Raw genomic sequence first — 26,744 nt, 5'->3', positions numbered from 1 at the left:
AATATGTCATAACAGTTAAGCACGTTTTCATGATTCTACTTAGAACCTGATGAGCTTTTAGGATAATAAATATATACTATTTCTCCAGAGTGGAGTGGATGCACGGGGCCATTAATCCCTGTAGCCTGATTCACATTTGCTGGAGGGAAGTCTATCTCCATGCAAGTTCAATGCCTCATCCCATTAGCACCTCATTCTCACTGTCCCAGGTCAGTAAAACAGCTTAGTTGGGAAACAAGCTGTTTTCAGGCATGTGTTTTGCCTTGCGTGGGGGAAGAGGAGGGGTTGGTGGGGGGAAGGGAGAAAGGGAGAAGGAAGAGAAGAAACATGAATTGAGCTTCTGGTATATGCCAGTCTGCTACGGACTCTACGTTTATGACCTCACCTAATCATGACAACAACCCTGTGAGAAGCCCTTCCTTACAGAAGAGGGCCTTGGGACTTTCTAGGTTGAGTGACCCACTCAACAAGGCCCCACACGGTAAGTAGCAGGACTGAGATGCAAACCCAAGTTCATCTGGCTCCAAAGCCTTCCTCTAGTCCATTACATTACATTGCTAATTCATTCCATTTAGCATCATGACTAATTATCCCATGCCCTGACGCTGGTTCCCACTAGACCTTAAGCTCCTCAAAGCAGGTAACTTCCTGTCTCCAGCCTCATACCCCTGGTACCTACCTTGGTGCCCAACCCATAGCATCTCAAAACATAAATGTATGAATGAATGAACAAATGAACCAGTAAGAGAAAAAACCCCACAGCCTGCCAGAGCTAGAAGGTTCTAATCCAACCATCTCACTTTTTAGATGGGGAAACCATGGCCCAGAGAGATTAAGTCACTTGCCCCAGGTTAAGTGACTCATTAGTAAAAGATTCAGAACTCGAGTTCAAGTATCTTCTATATTCTCCTCGACAGGACGCTGCCACTTGGACAAATAGCTTTGGAAGCCTGCTCATCAACTCCCCAGGGTTTCCTAAGCATTTTACCCTCCTGATTTCGTTCCTTAATCCCAAACTCCTCCTTACACATGGGAAGCCATGGAGGTTAGGAGTGCCATTAGCCCACTAGATTGAGAGCTCCAGGAGGACAGGAAATTTTGCCTGTTTTGTTCACTTCAACATGACTGGCGCTTAGAACGTGCTCAGTAAATATTTACTGAATAAAGGAATATATATTATTTCCTTTCCAGTGATGAGCAAATTCTTCACAGATGACAAATGTTAGCACAGATTATACTAACACTCAATGATCAACCATTTCAGCAATATTGCTCAGTGAAATGGTACTCCTTTTCCCCTCCCATTCTTCTCTCCTCCACCTTCATCTATAAAATGGGGAAAAATAATTTACTTCTGAAGGTTGGTGTAAGGATAAAAAGAGTTAATACAGACAAGCACTTAGCACAGTGCTTCATACACAGTTAACTCTCACTAAACGATAGCTATTAGTGTATATATGATTTCTTCAAACCAATAAATAAATAAGGGTCCACATAACGGGGAAATGGAGAAGCCAAAGACAAAAAAGGGGGTGCTGTTTGATGCTCTACACCTGGTAAAATGTCCCTGAATACACAGTTTTCTACATGCTTTAAAGTTTGTAAATTCTCTAAGGGCTAAAGGTCATAGACAACATTTGGCATGTCACAGATGCTCACATGTATGTTTTTTCTAGAATGTTTCTTGTGAAGTTAATGAAGGCAGAGAGAAGACATAACCAACCTTGAGATAGACCTATGATGAGGATTTCTCAAACACTGCTATATTTAACATTCAAAAAAAGATTACCTCTCCACGAGTTCCTGGCCGTTCCAGCAAAGAGTGTCGTTTTCAGCCACGGGGCTATGGCTGCAGACGTAACCAGGCAAAGCGCTGTAGAAGCTGATGAAAGATTTCAACTTCTGAATTAGTTCCCTGAAAGAAAAAGAAAGCATCTGTGCATAAGAGGCAAGTAAACCCAGTATGAGAAGAGTTTAATTTCCTTATCAGCATGACAGAAAGGCTCTGCCAGGCTGATTAGAGCCATAAATGATTTTAAAAGACATCCTTGGTTACAAGGCCACAATTTAGTTTTTTAAAAAAAATCAATAAAATGATATTAGAGGAAAATAAGTTGCTTGCCATATAAGGTGCTGCTCCTAGCAGAAGGATGATTTAATTCCAACATTCATTTTCTTACATGTTCGGCTTCCATTTTTTGTTCAGAATGCTGTTACCTACGTTCTCAAAGGTGCTGATTACAAGGCACACTGGAGCACTACATATCTTTTGGTTTCTGGGTGTAATTGAGTGCATTGATTGTAATTTACAATGCTATTACCCTAGAGATGGCCCCTTTCCATATAGGCTCGGGCTAATAGTTGCAGATCAGAATTACAGGGTGCTCAGAGCAGTGTACGCTCTATGAAATTCTCCTGACAATAGAGCCAGAGAAACTCACATCTGCTAGAGGAGGAAGGCTTCTGTTCTTTGTCTGTATATTGTGGTAACTATGGGAGGGGGTGGTGGTGGTGGTGGTGGGAGGCAGGAGAGAGTGGATCCTAGTATATTTTATTATTTATTTGCTTTGGCTTTTATGCTACATATAAGACAAATGTGTGTGGGGGGGGAGAGAGAGAGAGAGAGCGAGAGTGAGAGAAGAGAGCAAGGACATTACATATGCAAATAGGTATAAACACACACACATAAATACCCAGCAAATTTTCTGGCCTATTATCTTGTTTCAGCTGTACATGGACACACAAAATAAGACGCTACAGACTGGAGAGAAGTGGCTATGCTTATAAAGAAATATTAAAATAGCTATACAATAGATGTCCGATGGTAAACACAAATGAAATACTCTTTATTTTTCTAAAGCAATGTTCCTGGTAGAAAGGAAGTTAAAGCGTTCTTCATAACCAAGTCTATCTTAAGGCTCTACTAAGTTTTTGGAGACTCTGGCCAGGGAATTTGCTGGCAGTGGGGTAATTATTCAATACTGTTTCCAGGCTAAGAATGGACTGGCCCGATATATAGGCCTCTGGAGAAGCCAGAGGCCTGAATCTCATTTGGACACTGGTGGGAGTCCTGAGCCCAGAAAAGCCTTCTGGGGGTTGTTTTCGGATCTGGCCAAAAGAAAAAAACTGGTAGAAATTATTTTCTTGCATTTTTCCACTTTATTACCATAAAACGATTCATTTCAACTGATGACTTAGAAGAGGGAGAGCACTTACAATACTCAGCACATCTGCACAAAGGCTCGGGTCACAGCAAAGCCAGGGTGATGGACAGAACAACTCAAGAAAGGTTATTGGGATATATATAACTCCCGATACCCCAACAGTTGCTTCCTGAGCTCTGTCGACCTCCAAAGCAAAGAGGCTCAATCCAGGGCTCGGAAAATAAAAGTCAACATTATAGTTTCTAACAGGAAAAAGATGGGTTCAATTAACGCTCATAGGAGAGATGCTCTGTTTTACAAGGTAATAATACAGTTCCCAAGAGTGGAAACTGAGAGAGTAAAGGCTGAGGCTGAGTAATCCCCCACCTCCATGAGGAAATGGAATATGGCCATTAGTCTATGGGAGGCGACGGCCTGCTCTTTAATGAAAGAGTTTCCCTTAGGCCTCCTCCTACCTCTGAACTCTCTCTAAGATAGCACATGGCAAGAAAAATTGAACTCATGGCAAAGTTTTCCAATTTGACTTGCCTAGAAGTTAAAAGAGACAAAAAAACAAAAACAACAACAACAAAACACTCTGAACTTCTCCTAGCCCCTGAACTGTTGCAGTTTTCTGGGCTGATCATAAAGATCACTGGCAAGTTGGAGAAGATTCAGAGAGGGTCCGTCTAAACGTCAAGGGGATGAGGGGCTGCCGTAAACACAAGACCTCCCACTTCAGTATGGAAGGATATTACTTGGTGGGGTCAAGATAAACATCTAAGAAAACCGCAGAGAATGTGAATACTATGAACACAATCTAGGTCATCAAATTCTAGGACTCAGGGGAATCTCTTTGAAACTTGAGCAAGGTAACTTGGAGACATAGAAGGCCATCCCCTGTCATAGAGTACTCATTACCACCACAGGACATACAGGATGGACCTAGGAAGAGATTGTGCTTGAAAAACTCGCTTCTGGATTAATTGTTTTGAATTCGGAACAGTTTCATTTAGCAACCATGCTATAATGATGGTTGGAGTCTCAGAACAGCCCCTGAAAACCTGTTAGGAGTAGTAGGTAAGAGCACTGACTTTGGAGTCTGACCCACGTAAGTGTCAAAGGCCAGCTACTCCCTCATTTACTTGGCGGCATAACCTTAGGCAAATTCTATACTCCTCTGGGCCTTAGTTTCCCTGACTGTAAAATGAAGCTAATGATAGGTCGCTACGATGATTGAGGCAATGCACATAAAGTGTTTAGCATAGTCTCTGGCACAAAGTAATCCCCCCATAACATTAGTCATGGTCAATATTATCATTATTATAAGCCAGTAGAATATGGATATTTAATGAAATATACATTATGTTTCAGATAGTATGCAAGATAATTAAGGTTTTCTTTCAAGTTCCAGGTAACTATTTTCTATGTGCAAGATGGATAAATCCTTCATTGTTTGAGGTGAGTATTAATAAGCATAACCGTGTTCTCTCCCACATATTCTTCCTGGTATTTTTTTTTTTTCAAAGACTAGCTAGGTACTGGGCTGGGTAACCCCCTGAGCTAATCTGGTAGAGCAGTTTGAATGGTCTTTGCCTGATAAGATGGTGGTGGCCTTCAAAGGGATTTGTGTGTAAGAATCAGATGTGGAGGGCCAAGATGAAGTCCAGTTAAATGTCAATTAGTCATCAGGGAAATGCAAATCAAAACCAGAGTGAAATACGACTTCATACCCACGAGGATGACTATAACAAAAAAGTCCAAAAAATAAAATAAAATAAAAAAGACAGACAACAATAAAGTGTTGCAAAAGATGCGGAGAAAGTGGAACCTCCACATTGTTGGTGGGAATGCAAAATGGTGCAGCTGCTGTGGAAAACAGTTTGGTGGCTCCTTACAAAGTCAAGTATAGAAGTTACCATATGGCCCAGCAATTCCTCTCCTAGGTATATACCCCAAAGAATCACAAATGAGTGCTCTAAGAAGTACGTGTAAATGCACGCCCATGGCAGTGCTATTAACAATAGCCAAAAGGTGGAACAACACAGATGTCCATCAACTGATGAAGGGATAAACAAATACACAGTCCATACAACGGAATATTATTTGGCCTTAAATAGGAATAGAATATTCGCACACGTTGCAACATGGGTGAACCCTGAAAACATTATGCTAAGTGAAAGAAGCCAATCATGGAAGACCACATATTATATGATTCCATTTATGTGAAATGTCCAGGATAGGCAAATCTATAGAGACAGAAAGTAGATTAGTGGTTGCTTAGGGCTGGGGGGGGGGGGGCAGAGAGGAGGCCTGAGGAATGATAGCTAAAGGACATGGGACTTCTTCTTGAGGTGATGAAAATGTTCTAAAATTGATGGTGGTGATGATTGTGCAACTCTGTGACTATACTAAAAACACCTGAATTATATACTTTATATGGATGAATGGTATGTTATACCAGCTTTATTGAGATATAACCCTCCAAAATGGTAGAGAATGGGTGAGATACATCTCAGAGGAAGAGAGGCTTGTCTACTAGGAGGAGGGCTGTCCCTTGGAGCAATGGAAGGAGATAGTCAAGGGGGCCAGATGTGGCTCGACGTGAACTAAAACCATGGGCGAGGAGTGAGAAAAGAAATTTCCAAGAGCTGCAAACAATGATTAAAATCTATTTCTTCCTTTATCCTTTAAAATAAGGTCTGTTGGTTTTCTTTCTCCTTGCAAAAGAAATATATGCTCACTATGGAGAATTTAGAAAATACAGAAAGGTAGATGGGGAAAAAAAGAACCCTATTCATAGTCCTACCAACCAGAGATAATCACTGTGAATATTTGGATATATTTCCTTCTCGACTTGGCTCTCCAGTAGGCTTTTATGTTTAGTCCTCTAAAACCTATCCTTCTTGATAGGCAAGTTCACAGAGTTCTTTTTGGTTCCCCGAGTACATTATTCGCGTTAGAATCCACGGTGTGTTTGATGAGAAAAGCACCCGAGAATAATGAAGCGAATGCAGGTTCTCAAAGAACTCTTGGGGCCCCTGGGGGTGAGGCAGTCCCCATGTTCAGGAGAAGAGAGAGCAGGGCTCTCGGCAAACTGGTGCTACGGGGCCGGCCATTCCTTCACGCAAAACCTTCCACAGACGGTGGGAGGGAAACTAGACCTCGGTCTCCCAAGAGAAAGTTGGGTTTTTGAAAACAAATCCAGACGCATTATTTTGCAGGCTAGAAGAAAGCCTTTCAAAACTGCTGGAGAGTTAATGAGCTTTTCAAAAGAGAGCGACAACAGGTGCTAATGTCCTCTGACACCACAGCCCTGGCAGCCAAGGAGTGTGACAGGCGCAGTTTACCTCCTACCGAGTTTACTGGGCCTCTCTCATTTCCCCTCTTCTTGGTCACTCACTCCTCAACTCCTTCTGGCCTGGGAATGGAGGGTCTTTTGCTTTTATCTTTCCTTAAATAAAGCCTCCTATCCCTCTGCTTATAATCTTAAAAGGAGGCAAGGTGAATATTTCCATTTCTCTCTTTAAAGAAAGATACCTGAAACGAAATTAGGTGACATATTAATTACCCATGTAGGACTCAGTCCAGATTTCTCTTCTTTGTGCTAGTAACCCATGACAGGCAACAAAAGAACCTCCACCCATGAACTAAGGCAGTCTGCTCAACGGAATTGTCTCTAGGGGAGAAAAAAAAAAAAAAAAAAAGATAGACCGTTTGGACAATTAGTTGCCCGGGATGGGAAAAACAATTTGATTGAAGGGAATGTTCTTTGATTCCAATTCCACTTTATTCTAACACGCGCATGCCAAACATACCACTTGACATATAAATAGTAGAGCCTAGGGCTCTCACTTAGGTCAAACCCAACACTTGCTTACAGCAGTGTGCTCAGGGGGAAAAAAAAGTCTCTTCATAGAGCTTTCTATTCAATGTGTTAAATGTGGAACTAAAGGACAGGGCCCCTTTGCATGCACGAGCCATTTTGAAATATTGCAGCTGGGTGCACGTGATCTCCCCTGGAGGGCTCCCACCGTCCTCAAGAGGGACGTCCCCTTCTCGGGTCGTGGGGGAGGGGAGTCCCTTGGCTTTCTTGCAGTGATTGGCTTGGGCAGGCATCAAAGCGGTACTAATTGGAAAGCACTACAAGTAAAAACAGCCTTTCATCCCCAACTGCAGATCCTGAACTTTTCTCCTTTATCATTCAGGTTCTTTCTTTCTTAATATAAAGTAATAGGAGCTCATTATTTTTTAAAAAAAATAATGGAAAACCCAGAAAAGCGAACAAACTAAAATAATTATAAAGGGAATGACGCAGGATCAGGTTTAATTCTGCGGCAGAGAAACGTTCACTGTCTGACCTGAAACTCTCATTTTCTGCCATTCCAAAGATTAGCCCGTACTTTTTTCTCGTGCAGTTCCCTTTGCCTGGAACACCCTCTCTTCCCTCCTCCATCTGTTGAGTTTCTCATCTCCCGCCAAGGCCCGGCTCCAGAGTCACCTTCTCCAAGAAGCCTTTCTTGACTTCTGCAAGGGAGCCGCTGCCTTCCCCAGCCGTGGTACCAGCACCCTTTTGGACACAGCTCTGCGATGACACTTGCCCCCGGTGTTTGAAAATTATTTATTTGTGTGTCTTCCCCCTAACTAGGCTAGGAGCGCCTCCTATTCATCAGAGCCTAATCCGTACACAATGCTTAGCGTATAGATGGTGTTGACAAATGGTGAAAGAAGTAGCGTTCTATTTAGGGCAGAATGACTTGTACCAGACTCAAAACTCGTTGATTCACTCAGGACATACCTTGTTGTTTTGTTCGGAGGGTGGAAGGCACCACTGAGCTTACAAAGCTGCCTAGCCCAACCAGACCAGCAGTCTGAGAGGGAGTGGGAGTGAGCATTGATTTGGGACCAGGGAGCTGAGATCGGCTTTTGTTCTTTTCTTTCTAGGTCATTTACTAGTGTCGCCTAATCCATCGCCCCTTTAGACCAAGTCAGAGGGGGAGGGGAGGAGGGACAGCGCAGGAAGGGGAAGGGTGGGGTTACAGAGATGCAGACAGAGGGACTGTGCCACTTTCTCACACGTTAGCAGTTGGGCCACGATGGACTATTCGACTGAAATGCGGGGCTTAGAGAAAGGACAGAGAGTGCTCACGCAGTCCACCAAACTTTGGGGGGGGGGTGCGCAAATGACAAGGTAGACAGCATCATGTGGGAGGCGGTGAAGGAGACATTCAGGAGGCCAAAGGAGGGAGAGGCTGCTCCTGAGAAGGGCTGAAGATATTAGGGCTGGCAAGGGCTACGGAAATCGCATTGCTTCTATTCGGGTTGCTTACTTGTGCATCTTGTCCTGCCCTGTTTTAAATCCAATGACAGATATTTTCAATATTTCTACCTTAACGGAACACTGAATCCCATATGCAGGCCACCAGTTGAGTATTAAATCGCCTTTAAATTGGACTAAACTATTTCTAAGATTAGTTGTGTGTTGCAAACTACCCAGTTGGGGGCAGACAAAACAAACAGATGACTTCTGAATGCTACCAAAGGAATACTGCATTTCTTTGTGTGTTGTTATTTTAATAAGGCAAAGGGCTTTTCAACTCATAATCAGATTCAGACAGCTTGCTCCCAACCTCCACAGACGGAAAGCTACAATAGGGTTCCTTTCCAATTATCATATTTTTAACCACGGAGGATGGAGCTTGGACATGGGTGTGAGGGGTGCTGGAGGCACATGTATTTTTCTGGACAGTGTGAAGTGCTGTGCAGGACATACCGAGAAATTTATAGAGGTACCGACACTCTGCCAAAGCAAGTCCTGCTAATAACATCAGATTGGAGGGGCCGGGGCATGGAGCAAGAGATCATCTTAATCCCCGAGTCTCCCCTCTCCCTAAGAGGGTTTACCATGCCTATTGGAGGGAGTTAAATGAAATCAGACACTCTCCTGTTGTTTTGCTTTCTGATTCTGCAAGGGAATTCAGGAGGAAAGGCTCCGGACTCGGACTCTTAACGCTCCAGTTTGCAAGAGATGGGAAGCATCATGGGGCGGGCTCGTTTTCCCAACACCCAAAGACCACCACTTACTCAAGCCAACAGGCTACGTAGTTTTTCTTACTACCTTTTCTTTCCTTTTGGGCTTAGCAACAAGTTCAGAAACTCATCTAGACCAAGTGCCAAATCTGGGTGCCCAGCCAAGAACCCGTTCATCAATTTCTTTCTTCCCTGGGGGAATCGACATCACAGAGCCCTCCCCGGGCAGGCAATAGGGCATGGGTCCCACAAGAGCCCCAGACAGAGGCCATGGCAGCAGGGCCTGGATAAAGTAGGGCCTCCTACTTACTTATAAATGGGTCGTCTCAAAATGGGACTGGGCTGGTGTGTTTCATCTGAACAAACTCTGCCTGTGATTCTGTGACCAATTCATATACCACCTCCTCCGTGAAGGCCCGCTCTAACATCCTGGGCAGAGGCTCTCACTTTTCCTGTAGGCTGCCTCTAGGGATAGACTCTGGACGCTCTTTTGCACTTATAAAACCGTGATGGAATTATTTGCATTTAAGTCTATTTCCACATTAGGCTGCTTTGGAGAGCTGAGATTGTGTCTTGATTTTTGATGCTCAGCACACATTCTAGCACATAATAGGTATTTCCTAAATGTCTGCTGGGCTGACTAAAGCCATATATATGAAAATACATATTATTGTACAATATTATATAAATATATTACATTATATTACATTTATAACATATAAATGTCATTTATAATTTAAAATTCCATTTATTAATTTAATTTTATTTTAGCAAAATTGTTTAAGATTTTATTTTTAAGTAATTTCTACACCCAGTGTGGGGCTCGAGCTCACAACCCTGGGATCGAGAGTTGCATGCTCCACTGACTGAGCCAGCCAGGTGCCCCTCTTATTAATTTTAAACTAATAATTATGTAGTATAATATAATACAACACGTTTACATTGTATTTTATTTTTGTACGTTATTTATAAATAATACAATTATAAATTATATATAACTATATAATTTATATTTATATTTATATATAATTTAAATTAATATTAATATATTAGTAATTAATTATATAATATATCGACTCATTATTAATATAACATTAATATGTAATATATTATATATTATAATAATACAATATAAATATAAATCATTCACTTCAGTCCAATATGCAAGGGGTTTCCCTTAGTTAAAGATCAATGACAGGTTAATTTCTCAGGTGGTTTGGGCAAAGTGTGAAAGCAATGGAAAACAACAGACAAAGGAAAGTCAGGGGTTAAAGAAGGTCTGGAAAAATGACCAAATTTTGTCTTCCCAGAATGACAAAAACTTCCCAAAGATCCCCTATACTATAGGGAAATGGGTCTCAAATATTTGGTGCCAGGACCCCTGTGGCAGTTTGTAAATATGTCCACAAATTCTTTGATACTCCTTCCTTCAAGAAGTGGAATTTAATTTCCCTCCCCTTGAGTGTAGACTAGAATTGGGAACTCACTTCTAAAAAACTGATGTCAGAATTGACAGTGTCACTTCCCAGACTAGGTCAGAAAAGACATCACAGCTTGCTCCTTGCTCTCTTCCATGGATCGCGTTTTACTGGGGAAGCCAGCAGCCATGCTGTGGGGACACTCACGAGGTCCATGTGGTGAGGGACCGAGGCCTCCTTTCAACAACCAGCACTAACTTGCTAAGTGAGCCCCTTTAGATCTACACTTCGTATGACTACAGCCCCAGAAACTGACCGAAATTTCTTTAGAGACTAACAACCACCCAGCTAAGCTGTTCTCAAATTCCTGACAGAAACTGTGAGATAATGTTGGTTGTTCTAAATCACTATGTTTTGGGGTAATTTGTTATGTAGCAGTGGATAACTAATATAACTCCTTTATACTCTTAAAAATGAGTGAGGGCCCCAAAGAGATTTGTTTGTACGATATATATCTTTTGATACTTTCAGTTTTAGAAATTAAAACTCAGGGAAAAAATATTTATTTATTAATTTTAAACTAACAATGAGCCATTACGTGTTAACATAAATACTATTCTTAAGAAAAAAAAATAGTGAGAAAGTGATATTGGTTTTGCCTTTTTAGAAAATATCTTTAGCCTGGCTTAATAGGAGACAGCTGAATTCTCCCATTGGCTTCTGCATTCAATCTGTTGCAATGTGTTGTTTTGGTTGAAGTATATAAACAAAACCCAGGTTCACGTGGATATGTAGTTAGCAAAAGGAGCATCTCACAGACTCCCTGAAAAGGGTCTCTGGGACTTCCTGGGTCCTTGAGTCACACTCTAAAACAGTTCTACAGGGAAACTAGAAATCCATTTGGTGGGAAGTCAACAAAAGAGAAGAAAATGGGACTTCCTGAAATGCTTCTTTGGAGGATTATCTCTCAAGCACCCTTACTGCCTTCTCTCACTCCAAACTGGATCATATATGACTCAGAGTTATCACTTCAAAAGTAAGTGGATATGAATGGCATAATTTAGCCTACATCTGAGATGTTGCTGATTTCATCTCTTAATTTTCCATCTGTAGGCCAGTCTCTCCCAATTCCCTCAAAGTCATCAGGAAGCAGAGCTCATGTCTGGCTATTCTTGAGCCAGTGGCAGGCTTGGGGACATGTGCAGTCCTTTTGGGAAGGCACCTCTCCTAGATTTGTGTTGGGATTCCCATCCAATGTCTACCCCTTATTTGTAACCATGAAGCTAGAACAGGGAAAGAGGTCATCTGGATGAGGGGAGGAGGAATGAAGAGAATCAGAAACAAACTTCAATTTAGTCCCCTGACTGCTGTCTTAAGAAACAGAAACTGAATCCTTCCTTTTATATACTTAGAAGAGTGTATAGAATGTGCAGTATGTGTACACACATGAGTGTGTCTTGCCAGTTTCTCTCTGGTGAACTTGACCTGGACTGTTAATAATGGGAAAGCCACAAGCGAGGCCATAAAACTGTGAGACCAGATCACAAGCAGAAAACGTTTTGTTTAATCAATAAATATCTTGAATAGAGAAGTCCATTCCACCTTGTTTTGCTCTGCTGGATATCTACATAGGGTAACTTTACATTTAAATATGGCTTAGATATAATATGAAACCTTTCTTCTTTAGCATTGACAAATGGTAGAATTTAATCAAACTCTACTCAAAAGAACAAAATAGCGCGTGTTTAAGAAGCTTCACTCCAAAGATTTTTGACCTTACAACACAATTGCTAATTGTACGCTGAAATAGAGAAAAAAAACCCTCTCACCTCCTTCGGCTGGATAAGGTTTCTTCATGTTCTACATGAGCAACTTTTAATACCTTCTTGTCAATAAACAGATCTTCAGGATAATAAGCAGATCTATATTGGCGTTGTTGAGACTGGGCGCATAACTTGCCAATCTGAAAAAGAAATGCAATATAATTATATGATACTTTCACAGATATGATAGTAGAAACAAATTCTGAAATGCACTTCAATGTCTTCCCCCAATTTCTTTTTAAAGAGCAGAACGAAGCTATTACTGGAGTCGAAAAAGGTGATAGGCTTCTAAGGCAAAGAGCCATCTGTGAAAAAGAAGGCTGAAGACTGGTGGGGGTCGGGGGGGGGACTCTGAGCACAGCCTATTCAAAGGTTTCCTAAGATGAAAAATGCTTTTCCTCTATAGTGAACTGCACATTTGAGAGGACCCTCTACACAAGACTTAGGCTATTGATACCTGTCAATGGCCCTTGGTATTTATACGAATGAAGAAGTTCGCAAATGGGAATTACAAAGTTTAGAAAGAACCCGTGCGGGAGGTGAGGGGGTGTGAGAGATGCGGAGAGTAGCCTGTTAATAGAGCAGCCTTCCATGCAGAGAGTTCTGTCAGAAGACCCAGGGTAGAGTATTCTGAAAAATGCCAATGTAATTGCTCATCTGGCTTTTGTAAAAACGCCCAAGGGAAGGAAGAAGGCAAGCCAACGAATCAATCGCCAGTGTGGTCAGCTCTGAATCACATTATCATTGAATAAGGCCAGGGCCGAGAGTACTAAAGAACACAGGTGCTCAAGAAAGCCTATCTCCTCTCCTCCCTCGCTCTTTCCCTCCCTCCACCCTTCCTTCCTCTTCCGTTCCTTCCTTCGTTTCTCTGTCCATTCACTTGTTCATTCAAAAGTACTTGTTGGATGCCTCCCTCGAAAGCTTAGTTCTCTGACACTCATGTGGCAATGATTAAAAGAAGGCATCAGCTTTCTTATCTCAATTCTAAATGATGTGGTTCAATTATTTGTAGGTTTCTATTTTTGCATTTTCAGACAAAAGCCTAAAATGAACTTCTATATAAAGAAGTATGTATTAACACGTCTCCCTTATGCCAGACACTAAGCTAAATGTCATCACTCCCATTTTAGAGGTGAAGAAACTGAGGTTTGGGGAGGTTAAGTTACTTGCTTGTGGCAAATACGCAGTGGATTCATTGTCTGACTTCAAAGCTTACACAATATCACCTCCCTAGAAGATGATGCTTAGTTTCCAGTTGCTTATACTCTCTCTCTCTCTCTCTCTTTTTTTTTTTTTAAAGGAACTTCCAGTCCTCAAAAACATGGCCAACATAGCCAAGGTGAATATATAGATTGTATACTTTAGGAAAAATATTAGAAATACCCGGTGAAGACAGAGGTTATATCTTTGGTACTTTTGTACCTCCACGGAATTCAGACTGAATTTTGCATGCTGTTAGGCACTCAGTAAAGGCAAATTAATTAAAATGAATGGAAGGAAACTCCTAGTATCAGGCCTGGCACACCATTTTACTGACAGGCCATGGGCTGCGTGTGGTCATCCATTTCTGGATTTCTCAAGATGGCCCCCATAACATTTACGAAGCTATCTATGTCTTTCTAAAAGCAAAAATGGCATTTGGCTTGTATAGCTTTGGAAAGTTTTCCATATATAAATCAATTCTTGAATTAGAAAAAAAAGAATCTGAAGTCAGTAGTGGCATCATATCCACTGATGAAAGACAGCGCCTATAGTCTGATATTCAGACCAGCTATTCTCAGTAGTAGATCTTAACGGGAAGGAAATGAGAGGTGCAGACATTTTGAAATATTCCGCTTACCTGTGGAATGTAGGATATTGAATTTTGCAGATGTGTTTATGAAATGCTATTTGACTTGGGCAGATATTAACTTCAAATGAAGAATCTGTATTCTCTGAGTTTACCCGAATTGACGGTGCTTTAGGCGAGGGGGCTGCCTGGCTGGACTGGGGAATTTGGTTCCAATCACTTCCAAAGTTTACAAGGCACATACAAATAACTGAGGGCAGACCATGCATCCTAAAATTATGTTCATAGACATATACATGTTTACTTTGTCACACAGCCAGGGAACATTCGTGGAACCAAACCTTGATCTCCACTCCATAAATCTCTATTTATTACTCCGTGAACATACATCAGTGTGAGAATCTATTTCACCAGGATCAAAGTATTCTTGGCACATTCAGGAGCACGAGACACATTCTCTTGACCGACACCTCTTCCAAAGCCAGCACCAAAATCAAAATCATTCACACATCTTTCATGGTAGCTTGTCTACTCACAAACCACAGCTGTGAAACCTGCCTCCCCATTGAAAGTCTGCCCTTTGTATCCGTGAATACTAATTGGGCCACAGCAAGACTTTAAAGTTTCTAACCCCCCACCTTATTGGAAAGGGGGTGCAGCCGAGGCAAAAGTAGGAAGGTTAAGAACAAATGAGAATGTAGCCAGTGTGACTTTTCTTCCCAAGCCACCCAATGTGGCATTATCGGGCAGACTCCCCAAGTCTCCGTGTGGGGTAAGGGGCAAACAATGGTGTCCTGCCCATGCCCCCAACCCACCCCCATCTGAAATCTGCCACATCTTATCAGCTGGGCTGTATTTTCTTCCACAAATCTACCATGAAGCAAATTCATCTCATATACAAAGCATTTGTCAAATGTAGGCCCTCCCCCCTTGGGGCTCTTCTCTCCACATCTTTTACCTCCACACTGTCTGAGCTGCAGGTGAAGATTATGAGCTCATTTTGAGAGGTGGCCACAAAAAGAAAACACAATTTACAAAGAAACACAGTATTCACATTAAAGAGGTCCTTTCAGCATTACACTCGGGCGACATCAGGCGACGCCTGGAGGCCTGGGTCTCACTCTAGAGCCGCACTTGCTGAAGAAGCACCAGCCTCTCGAGTGGCATTTTAGAACTCCGAGTACTGCCCAAGAGTTTGGGGCTCTTAAACAACAAGTGCAACCCACTTTCCTCCCACTGACTAATGTACCTGGTCAAGAGTGCCGCTATCTTGAAATTTAGTTAGCGCGAGTGGATTTATTAGACAGGCGAGTGTCTCTATCAGTAGACCTGGAATAGAAAACCCTTTCATTTTCCACAAACTGTGATTCCTAATGGTGCATTTATTCATGTGCCAGAACCTATGGCAGGGAAAGCAATGGTGCTCTGAGGTGTTACAAGACTTGAAACCTAAGGAGGCAGGGCCTCGGGGTGCCTGGGGGGTGGGTGCAGTTGGTTGGGCACCTGACTCTTGGTTTTGGCTAAGGTCACGATCTCAGGGTCATGGGATCGAGCCCCACATCAGGCTCTGTGCTCAGTGGTGGAGTCTGCTTGGGATTTTCTCTCCTCTCCCTCTGCCCTTCCCTACGGTGTGCTTTCTCTCTCTCAAATAAATAAATAAATCTTAAAAAAAAAAAAAGAGAAGGCAGGGCTTCTGACCATACCCATGGTCAGAAGGTCATCCTAGCAACCCTAGGACCATTCTTTTCTAAGCAGGGTCCCGAGCACTGGCTTTGTACATGCATGAGGAGACTATACCACGAGGGCAGCCATGTATGGTGAAAAGCCCAGTAGACTGGGCCTCAAGAGACCTGGCCTACAACCCCATTTCTACCTGTCACCCATAACAAGCCTTCCTTTTGACCTGGTCCCACAGCTTCACTCCACCTGTCACTCGGGTCTCATGCAAAAAAGGAAGATATGATATGTGAAGTGCCATATTTGATTCTGAACTCCTCTGAAAAAAAAAGGTGAAAATGACTTTTTTAAAAAAAAGATTTTATTTATTTGAGAGTGAGAGAAAGAGCGGGGAGAGGAGCAGAGGGAAAGGGACAAGCAGACTCCCTACTGAGCATAGAGCCCCACTCTGGGCTTGATCCTATGACCCTGAGATCATGACCTGAGCTAAAATAAAGAGCCAATACTCAACCGACTGAGCCACCCAGGTGCCCCTGAAAATGACTTTTCAAGTAGAATATGTTACCAAAGATTTTGAAACCATGCAAAGCATTTGGTTTGAGGCAGTTCACACAGGCACCCCATAACTGACATGTCAAGAAATGCAGATACCCCATTGGTTAAAATATAACTATACTGATTCTCAGGCCCCATTTGCTGTTGGTTCTGGAAACTCTCAGGTGACCAAAAACTCAGACTTGATCTCTCCCTCTGAGTGACTGAGCAGAGAAAGTCTATGTTGTAAGTTTCTCAATAATGCCAATACCTCGCATTTGTAACATAATAGCTGATTCCAGCCTCGTGCCTTACTAATAACTTCTCCATCCATTCTCCGTTCTTGATGATGAGTTCTACAACCCTCTGAGGCATACGGACCTGGTATTGTTGACCCCATTTTAGAGATAAGGAACCTGAGGCTCACAATGGCTAAGGAACTGAAGCAAAGTCATAATGGTAGTAGAGGGCAGAGCTAGGACTTGAACCCACATCCGCTTAACTCCAAAACCTAAGTTTATTTTTTAAAGATTTTATTTTTAAATAATCTCTACACACAACGTGGGGCTCTAACTTACAACCCTGAGATCAAGAGTCACCCGCTCCACGACCTGAGCCTGCCAGGTGCCCTGAGTTTTTGGTTTTGATTTTTTCCCCCTATGCCATTGATTTCTTAACAGAAATCAAGACAACAGGCTCTGGGCTTCCCAGTATTGAGTGTGGCCCAGCTTTGTAGTCCTGTGGACACCCCATCCATAACTGGAGGAGAGTAATTATTACAAAGGATTAAAAAACATACTTTAAAGGAGGGCTAGTTATTAAAGATAAGCCAAAAACGGACATCCAGTTTTAACCGAAGTTTCAGGCAGTGTTTCTAGTGGGGTGATTTAAACTCTTTGGCCTGCCAGGTCAGAGTGAATTAGTAATCATCCTGAAGCACTGGATGTCCGGGTCTGCTGCCGGCTGCCCCTGGACCTTGACTGACTGCTGAAGCCAGGTTCTTGAATTGGCTACAAAATCTGTAATTCCTACCATTTAACCCAGGTCTAGTCTGATGTCTGGCCCGACTATATTCTTTACAGTTTCCCCCAACTGGAGATTCCTGGTTGATCCTAGGGCTAAAAAAAATACAACAGGTTTAAGCCTTTAGCTCCAACAGCCTAAAAGATGAGAAAATGGGGGAAGAGATGCAAATACATTAAAGAGTATCTCTGACTCTCTCCCACTCTTAACTAGCCCTACAGATCTATTTTTGTGCTTGGTTTTAAAAAAACAGGTTAAAAAAAATAAAACCGGATGAAGGAAAGGCTTTACATTTTTTCTTTTTTTTCAGGAAGTAAACTCTATGCCCAACGTGGGGCTTGAATTCACAACCCTAAGATCAAGAGTTGCAGGTTCTGCTGACTGAGCCAGCCAGGCACACCAATGTTTTCCTTCTCAAGAAATAAGTAAGAGGTGTGTGTGTGTGTGTGTGTGTGTGTGTGTGTGTGTGTGTGTGTATGTTTTAACTTACATGGCCCATAACAAGAGGAGGAAGGGGAGGGAGAAACAGAAACAGAAAGAGAGAAGTTCCCATTAGTGAGCCCGCAGAAGAGCCACAGACACCCCCTACTGCCTGGGGAACTCGACAGCCTTTGAGGAAGAAGACGGAGGTCTCACAGAATGGTACTCGGTGATCAGCACATCTCCTTCCCTCTCAAGAGCTGTTCCCGAGGTCGCCAAGACTTGAGGGGCTCTAGAGGATCTCTGCAGTTTTATTTAATTACGGAATAACTTTTCTGCTAGAATCCAGTTGATTACCGTGGCCCCAAAGAGTGCTTTTCTGAGAACGGTTGCTAAATAATTGGTGTAAATTTAGTTTGGGGTCATCAGTGGATTCATCAGAACCCCGAAGAATTAAACATGAAACTTCCTCTATGGTTATGCAATTTAAATACCAACTCTGATCCCGTGGTCTGCTCTGGAGGAGTATTACCTGTGGCATTTATTTTAGGATACCTTGGGGACTTGGAGATAGGGTGGGATGGGAATCCTGTAGGTTTCCAGCGGAAATAAAATAATGAACTTCAGTTCATTCTGTTGAATTGTCTATTACGCTGTTGTTCAGTTTCATTTAATTAAATCTTAAAAGTTTTAAAACAAAACATACATCGAAATTATGTGATCTACAACATAAACTTTTTAATAGTGGTAACCATGCTCATTTAACAATTCTACAGGTATAATAAAAATGCTAATATATGTTAATGTTTAGTCTGTGGTTAATGTTTTGTCTTGTTAATTTCCCCAGGGCTTTTATTACTGATTTAAATCTGCCACACTACTCAACTGATTGCACTGCTTCCACGAACTGCATGAAAGTAGCTCAAATGAATACTGATTAACAGAAATGAACAAACATTTGCCTGGGCAAACCATTCTTATTATATGCTTGTAATCATTACATACATTTTCTTACAATGAGATGGGCATGGCAGGCATTTTCCACTCATTTTTCCTACAAAAAATATGCATATGAGCATTAAATTAATTTATAACCTTGTACTTCAGGAAGCACATCATTATTAATTAACTATTGATTGATCTGGATATAGGGCACAGAGGATAATGAACAGACCTGGTGACAATGTGTTCTTTTTTTCCTGCCACAGACGTTTGGCTGTGACTCATCATTAATTGCTTGACCATTAAAATGAAAGTTGCTAATAAACTATAATGCATTATGAATCACGCTATTTTAGGAAATCAGGTGTCATTGTGTGAACCTTCCATTCAAGTCATCTCTTTATTTTTTTTTAAAGATTTTATTTATTTATTTATTTGTCAGAGAGAGAGAACACAAGCAGGGGGAGTAGCAGGCAGAGGGAGAAGCATGCTCCCCGCTGAGCAGGAGCCCGATGAGGGACTCGACCCCAGGACCCTGGGATCATGACCTGAGCCGGAGACAGACGCTTAACCGACTGAGCCACCCAGGCGTCCCTCAAGTCATCTCTTTAAATAAACTGGAATCCAAAAAAGGGGAACTTGTCCTGCAGATCAGTATGCTGTTCAGTGGAACTACAGCATTATACTATAGCGAAAAGAGCACACGATTTGGAGTCAGGAGACCTGGGTTCTAGTCCCATTCTCTTCCTGTTTCAGTGACTCTACACAAGTCCTTTAATTTCCTTCAGCTTTCTCGTCTGCAGAGTGGAAATAACAACACTGCCTGCCATGCCTAGCAGCTGTGTGAGGAGCAAAGAAACTAGGGGGTGAACGTGCAAAGTCGGCCACATCCAGACAGAAATCCGACTCACTCATTCTGTAAGTGGGGACTGCTCACCTTCTGCAGCCTGCCGTGCGTGTCAGCATCCTGGCTCCGCTGGTCACGTACATTGCTAGCTCTAAGTACTACTTGGAGGAGATCTTTAACTGGGGACTTTTGGAAGGCAGCAAAAGGGTTTGATGAGATTGGGTCCCAACTCTGAACGGGAAGCACAGTGAGTCTGCTGGTGTTGTTTGCGCATCCATCACAGTCTCTTGTCTTTGCTCTGGGATACCTAGAATATCCCCTTCTGTTCTTCAGGGCCCCAATTACTGACGGTGACAAATCATCTTTGCTGGTTACCCGCTGTCTCTAACCTGCATGGCGATGGATGCTATGGGGCTGGGAAACAGGTTTTCTTTTTTTTTTTCTTTTTTTAAAGATTTTATTTATTTATTTGACAGAGAGAGACACAGCAAGAGAGGGAACACAAGCAGGGGGATTGGGAGAGGGAGAAGCAGGCTTCCCACCGAGCAGGGAGCCCGATGCGGGGCTCGATCCTAGGACCCTGGGATCATGACCTGAGCTGAAGGCAGACGCTTAACGACGGAGCCACACAGGCACCCCGGGAGACAGGTTTTCAATACCCTTTTGTGGAAGGGACTTGGCATTTTACTGATTTATATTTGCCACAAGTGGATTCTGAGTTGAAAAATAGAATCCTGCACGTGTGCCTCACACTTCTTACGCAATACCAATCCCTTCCCAGGACTGGGAGCCCAGGGCAGTATTGCTTAAACACATATGGCCAATATGACCAATATGGTGGGGGTTAAAAGAGAACTTCATGTAGCCAAAACATTCAATACCGAATTCAAATACCACTCCTCCAAATGCACTCCTCTGCTTGCGTCCCCTATCCCAGTGGAAAGGAATAATCACCTATTTACTCAGCTGAAACCAAAGCATATCTGATTTCACCCTCTCTCTTATTTCCCTATGTCCAGCCATTTAAGTTTGGGGCTTTTTCTGTTCTTATAAATAACTTTTAACCCTGTGCGCTTTTCTTCATCCTCAGGTCTAGGATACTATTAACTGTCTCTTAGAACAGTGCTTCTCAAACTTCAGTAAGTATACAAATCATCCGGGAGTCTTATTCATGTAGATTCACATACAGTAAGTCTAGGGTGAGTTCTGAGATGAGCCGCAAGGCCCCAGCGTGGTGGTTCTCAAAGTGTGGCCCCCCCAAATGAACAGCATCAGTATCACCTGGGAACTTGTTATGTACAAATGCAAATTTTAAGGCCCAGCCTTAGACCTACTGAAGCAGAAAGATGGGGAGTAGGGTCCAGCCATTTGGTTTAACAAGCCCTCCAGGGGATTCTGATACACACGCAGATTGGAAAGCCAATGCCACATAGATCATCCCAACATCCTCTTAATTGGTCTCCCAAGCTCCAGTTTTGACCTCCCCCCGGATTCATCCCCTCTAACTGTAGTTCTCTGAGACCACCCCAGAAGTTCTAGAGGTCAAACCTATCTCCATAATAATACTAAGACTTTGTTTGCCCTTTCCACTCTTATTCCCTCAGAAATATATAAAGGGATTTTCCAGAGGCTACATAATGTGTAATGAAATCTTTGCCCTGGAATATGTGTTTGTGCATTCTAAAAGTTTCTAAAATAGCTGGTTTAGGGGACAAATACATGCACTTTTCAGAGGTTAATTTATTCTCAGTATTTAGTGCTCTTCCTGGCTACTTAGGTGATGCCTACTATAATCTTTGTTATCTCATTCTCATTTAATAGTTACTTTGAAATCTAGAAGTTTTGTGTCTATGTGAAAACACAAGAAGTAAATGCACTTTGGGGCGTGTGGGTGGCGCAGTCGGTTAAGCATCGGACTCTTGGTTTCCGCTCAGGTCGTGATCTCAGGGTCATGAGATCGAGCCCCGCCCCGATGTCCACTCTCGTTGCAGAGTCTGCTTGAGACTCTCTCCCTACCCTACCCCTCCTGCTTGTGCTCTCTCTCTCTCAAATAAATAAATCTTTTTAAAAAAGAAATGCACTCTGTAGTCTTATCTGTAATATTTAGAAATACTTTTTGAAAAATCATGTAAGTTTTAAAGTTAACTAAAACTTATTACTGAAGAACTTATATGTCATTATATACTTTAATAAAATTTATTTACAACATATTTTTCTGATATTTAAAAATGGATGCTTGGCTTCAAACAGGGAGATTAGAAGACTCACTTGCTCAATCCCTAGTTGCAATGTCTAGGTCTAAAGATGCTAAAAGGTGTTAAACTGACCTATCAGAGTTCTCTGAATCATAGAAAGGTAGAACCTACACAGTAGATTGCAACCATAATTAAGAAACAAGAATATGACAAAAAGCTATCATTCCTTTGGATGTATAGACACTAATAATTTATCTTACTGTGTCTGATGCAACAGAACATTTCAGAATAGCACTATAGTGTGACCTAAGGTGTAGTGTCATCTTGAAATCAATTATTCAGAGTTTAAAGAAAAAGGAATTAAATATTTAAAAGTAGATGTTATGAGCTATGTAAAAGTCAAAATTGTTTGTTATGGTTTTTTCAGAATAGAAATGGAAAAGCCATTAAAGCATTGTGTGGGGCATGGTATTATAGTAGATGAAGAAGCACACACAACAGTGGAGAAATTAATGAACATTGCAGAGTTGGAAAGAATACCCAATGGGGATATTGTTGAAGGCAGTCTCTTAAACAAATGGTGCTGGGAAAACTGGACAGCTACATGCAAAAGAATGAAATTGGACCACTTTCCTACACCATACACAAAAATAAACTCAAAATGGATTAAAGACCTAAATGTGAGACCTGAAACCATAAAAATCCTAGAGGAGAACACAGTAACCTCTTTGACATTGGTGGTAGAAACTTCTTTCTAGATATGTCTCCTGAGGCAAGGGGAACAAAAGCAAAAATAAACTATTGGAACTACATCAAAATAAAAAGCTTCTGCACAGCAAAGGAAACAATCAAGGAATGGGAGAAGATAATTGCAAATGACATATCTGATAAAGGGTTAGTATCCAAAATAAATAAAGAACTTATCAAGCTCAACACCCAAAAACCAAATAATTGAATTTAAAAATGGGCAGAAGACATGAATAGATATTTTTCCAAAGAAGATATATAGCTGGCCAACAGACACATGAAGAGATGCTCAACATCATTCATCATCAGGGAAATACAAATCAAAACCACGATATCACCTCACACATGTCATAATGGCTAAAATCAACAACAAAAGAAACAACAGGTGTTGGTGAGGATGTGGAGAAAGGGGAACCCTTGTGCACTGTTGCTGGGAATGCAAACTGGTGTAGCCACTCTGGAAAGCAGTATGGAGGTTCCTCAAAAAATTAAAAATAGAACTACCCCATGATCCTTCTAGGTATTTACCCAAAGAATACAAAAATACTAATTCCAAGGGATACATGCACCCCGATATTTATAGCAGCATTATCTACAATAGCCAAATTATGGAAACAGCCTAGGTGTCCATCGACCGATGAATAGATAAAGACGATGTGGTATATATACACAATGAAAAATTAGCCAGCCATCAAAAAGAACAAAATCTTGCCATTTGCAACAACATGCATAGAGCTAGACAGTAAAATGCTAAGCGAAATAAGTCAGAGAAAGACAAATACCATATAATTTCACTCATACTTGGAATTTAAGAAACAAAACAAATGAACAAAGGGGAAAAGAGAGAGAGATACAAACCAAGAAATGACTCTTAACTACAGAGAACAAACTGATGGTCACCAGAGGGGAGGTGGGTAGGGGGATGGGTGAAACAGGTGATGGGGATAAAGGAGGGCACTTGTCGGGATGAGCACCGGGTGTTGTATGGAAGTGATGAATTGCTATATTGTACACCTGAAACTAATATTACACTGTATGTTAACTAACTGGAATTTAAATAAAAACTTTAAAAAAAGAATTGGTGGTATTGCTGAAAAAACAACAACATTGTAGAGTTGACATTGCCAAATGCCTACTGGATAAAGAGTCAGTAGAGGGAATTATGCCGCCTTCCAATGAAAGAAACTAAAGATTTAGCTGCAAACATAAAGATGGGGGCTTACTATCACCTCAGTGGAATTGTTTTTGCCTTTCAAATAGACAGATCTACAGACATGAACTGGATTTGCTGTTTTGCTTATGTTTATCCAGTATCAGCACCAACTAATCATTGAAGAAGATCTGTAAGTGAGAGCTTTGGGAGAGAAACATGAGTAGTGCTGAAACAGTCCCAGTGTTGAATGACATTGTTGAAATTCATGGTTTATCCTCAAGCAAACATGAGGACATTTACACTGATGGTGCAAAAGCAATGGCACGAGTCAGGGGTGTGGCACCAAACTCTGAGATGGTAAGCATTTTATTTTTCACTGCTAAGAACTCCCACTTTTTTAAAAATCCTGTTTCAGGAGTGCCTGTGTGGTCCAGTCATTTGGGAGTCTGACTCTTGGTTTCAGCTCAGGTCATGATCTCGGAGTTGCACTCGGTGTGGAGTCTGCCTGTCCCTCTCCCTCTGCTCCTCCCCCCCCACTCTCTATCTCTCAAATAAATAAATAAAATCTTTTAAAAAATAAAATAAAAAAATTAAAAATCCAGTTTCATTTAAGAAGGAACTTGAAGAAGCAGTACAAAATAATTTTAGTAAATCTTGACCCTTGACGACATGTCTTTTTTAACATTATGTGTGATGAAATGAAAAGTATGCATAAAGTACTTCTGTTACATACTGAAGTATGATGATCATCTAGAGGAAAAGCCCATGCATGACTGAGTTGAGATGAAGCAGGCACTTTTTTCATGAAACATTATTTTTATACAAAAGACTGACAGACAAACTAATGTTATTCACACTTGAGTATTTGGCAGGCATTTTCTTTAAAAGGAACAAAATGAGTCTATTACTTCAAGGAAAACAACTGACACTGTAGCCAATGATAAAATTTGCACTATCAGCATTTCCAGTTTCACATATAAGGAACTTAGAAGTTGCCACTCCATCCTAACAAGAAGCTAAACAGACTGAAAAATCGACTCTTCTTGGATCCATAAGAGAAGGAAGGACAGAGGGACAGAGGGACAGAGGATAAACCCCTGTCACCAAGACTGGAGAGATAAGACAGGCAAATATAGGGAGTCAGAGCTCCGCAGAGCAGAGAATCAGAAGCAGAAACCACCTTGGGACCCAGTGCTGGGGTAGGAAAACTGGAATTGTAATTGACAAAGTGCTGGAAGCTTAGTGCAGAAAACTCTGAGAGCTAAAATCTTCAGGGAGACCCGGTCCTAAGGAGGCCTCCACAATATTATGAAATTTACCTGCAGGAGCCTGACCAGATTCCCATAGTAAATATCAGAGAAAAATTCCCTCAGGCTTCCAGCAAGGAGAGGAGAAAAGGAACCATTTTGAAATACACCAGGGCACTCCGTTCTTCTTAACAAGTCCTGCTCTAAGAAGAAACTAGTTAACCAAAGCCTAAGCTGCTGGGGTATTATCAGAGCCTAACTCACCTGGGGAAGGAAAATACCCAACTCTAGCCCACTCTAGCCATCCTGCACCACCTAATGGGGGATTAAAAAAAAAAAAAAAAAACCAGAAACACCTGTGAAGTTCACGGTCCAGAGGCATAGGCTCATTAAAAGATTGAGACTTAATCATAGAATTATAGAATGCCTCTCCTCACCCTACACCTTACCACCACATTACTAAAAGCCTATTTATGGCAACTCTTTTTAACAAGTACATCATGTCCAGCTATCAAGAAAAAAATTACAAGGCATGCCAAAAGGCAAAAAACACAATTTGAAAAGACAGAGCAAACATCAAAACCAGACATGGCAAGGATGTTGGAATTATCAGACTGGGAATTTAAAACAACTATGATTTATTAATAATGGATAAAGAAAACAGCATGCAAGAAAAGACTGGCAATGTAAGCAAAGACATGGAAATCCTAAGAAGCAATCAAAAAGAATGCTAAAGAGAAAAAACAATAACAGAAATGAAGAATGGTTTTGACAGGATTATTAGTAGACTGGACACAGCTGATGAAAGAATCTCTAAGCTAGAGGATATAGCAATAGAATCCTCAAAGACCAAAAAGCAGGGGCGCCTGGGTGGCTCAGTCAGTCAAGAGTCCAACTCTTGGTTTCGGCTCAGGTCATGATCTCAGGGTTGTGAGATCGAGCCCCATGTTGGGATCTACACTGAGCATGGAGTCTGTTCAAGGTTTTTTCCCCTCCCTCCCCCTCCCACTCTTGCACACATGTGTGCATGCTCTCTCTCTCTAAAACAAATAAAACCTTTTTTTAAAAAACCCCAAAAGCAAAGAGAACAAAGACAGAACAAAACAGAATAGAATATCCAAGGACTGTAAGACAACCACAAAACGGGTAACATATGCATAATGGGAATACCAGAAGGAGAAGAAAGACAGAAAGGAATAGAAGTATTTGAAAAAATAACGACTGAGAATTTCCCCAAATTAATGTCAGACACCAAACCACAGATCCAAGAAGCTTAGAGAACACCAAGCAGGATAAATGTAAAACAAAGGAACAGAAGGGGCGCCTGGGTGGCTCAGTCTGTTAAGCAGTTGCCTTCGGCTCAGGTCATGATCCCACGGTTCTGGGATCAAGCCCCAGTTGGGCTCCCTGCTTGGTGGGGAGCCTGCTTCTTCCTCTTCTCCCCACTCATGCTCTCTCTCACTATCTCTGTTGCCTTCTCTGTCTCTCTGTCTCTCTCTCTCAAATAAATAAATAAAATCTTAAAAAAAAAACAAAAACAAAGGAACAGAAAACAAACAAACAAAAAGAAACCAAACTACACCTAGGCATGCCACCTTCAAATTATAGAAAATCAAAGATAAAGAAAAAATTGTGAAAGAAGTCAGGGGAGAAAAAAAAAAAAACACCTTCCCTATAGAGGAACAAAGATAAGAATTACATCTAGCTTTTCTTCAGAAACCTTGCCAGCAATACAGAGTGGAGTAAAATATTTAAA

The 26,744-nt window shown here is 41.6% G+C and overlaps 1 protein-coding gene across 1 annotated transcript in view; it reads right to left on the bottom strand.

Annotated features, from left to right (window-relative positions):
* GPC3 (glypican 3) overlaps positions 1 to 26,744 on the bottom strand; it is a 400,170-nt gene that overhangs the window by 122,444 nt on the left and 250,982 nt on the right. Inside the window, exons 4-5 of the mRNA XM_032428379.1 lie at positions 12,421 to 12,554; positions 1,790 to 1,915 (exon numbers count right to left, since the gene is read on the bottom strand). Coding sequence (XP_032284270.1) covers positions 1,790 to 1,915; positions 12,421 to 12,554 — 260 coding nt within the window. The remainder of the gene's footprint in view (positions 1 to 1,789; positions 1,916 to 12,420; positions 12,555 to 26,744) is intronic.

This window comes from Phoca vitulina, unplaced genomic scaffold (genome assembly GCF_004348235.1).
Source record: "Phoca vitulina isolate PV1807 unplaced genomic scaffold, GSC_HSeal_1.0 scaffold39, whole genome shotgun sequence".
Lineage (NCBI taxonomy): Eukaryota > Metazoa > Chordata > Mammalia > Carnivora > Phocidae > Phoca > Phoca vitulina.
This window is presented reverse-complemented; position numbering and strand designations above follow the sequence as displayed.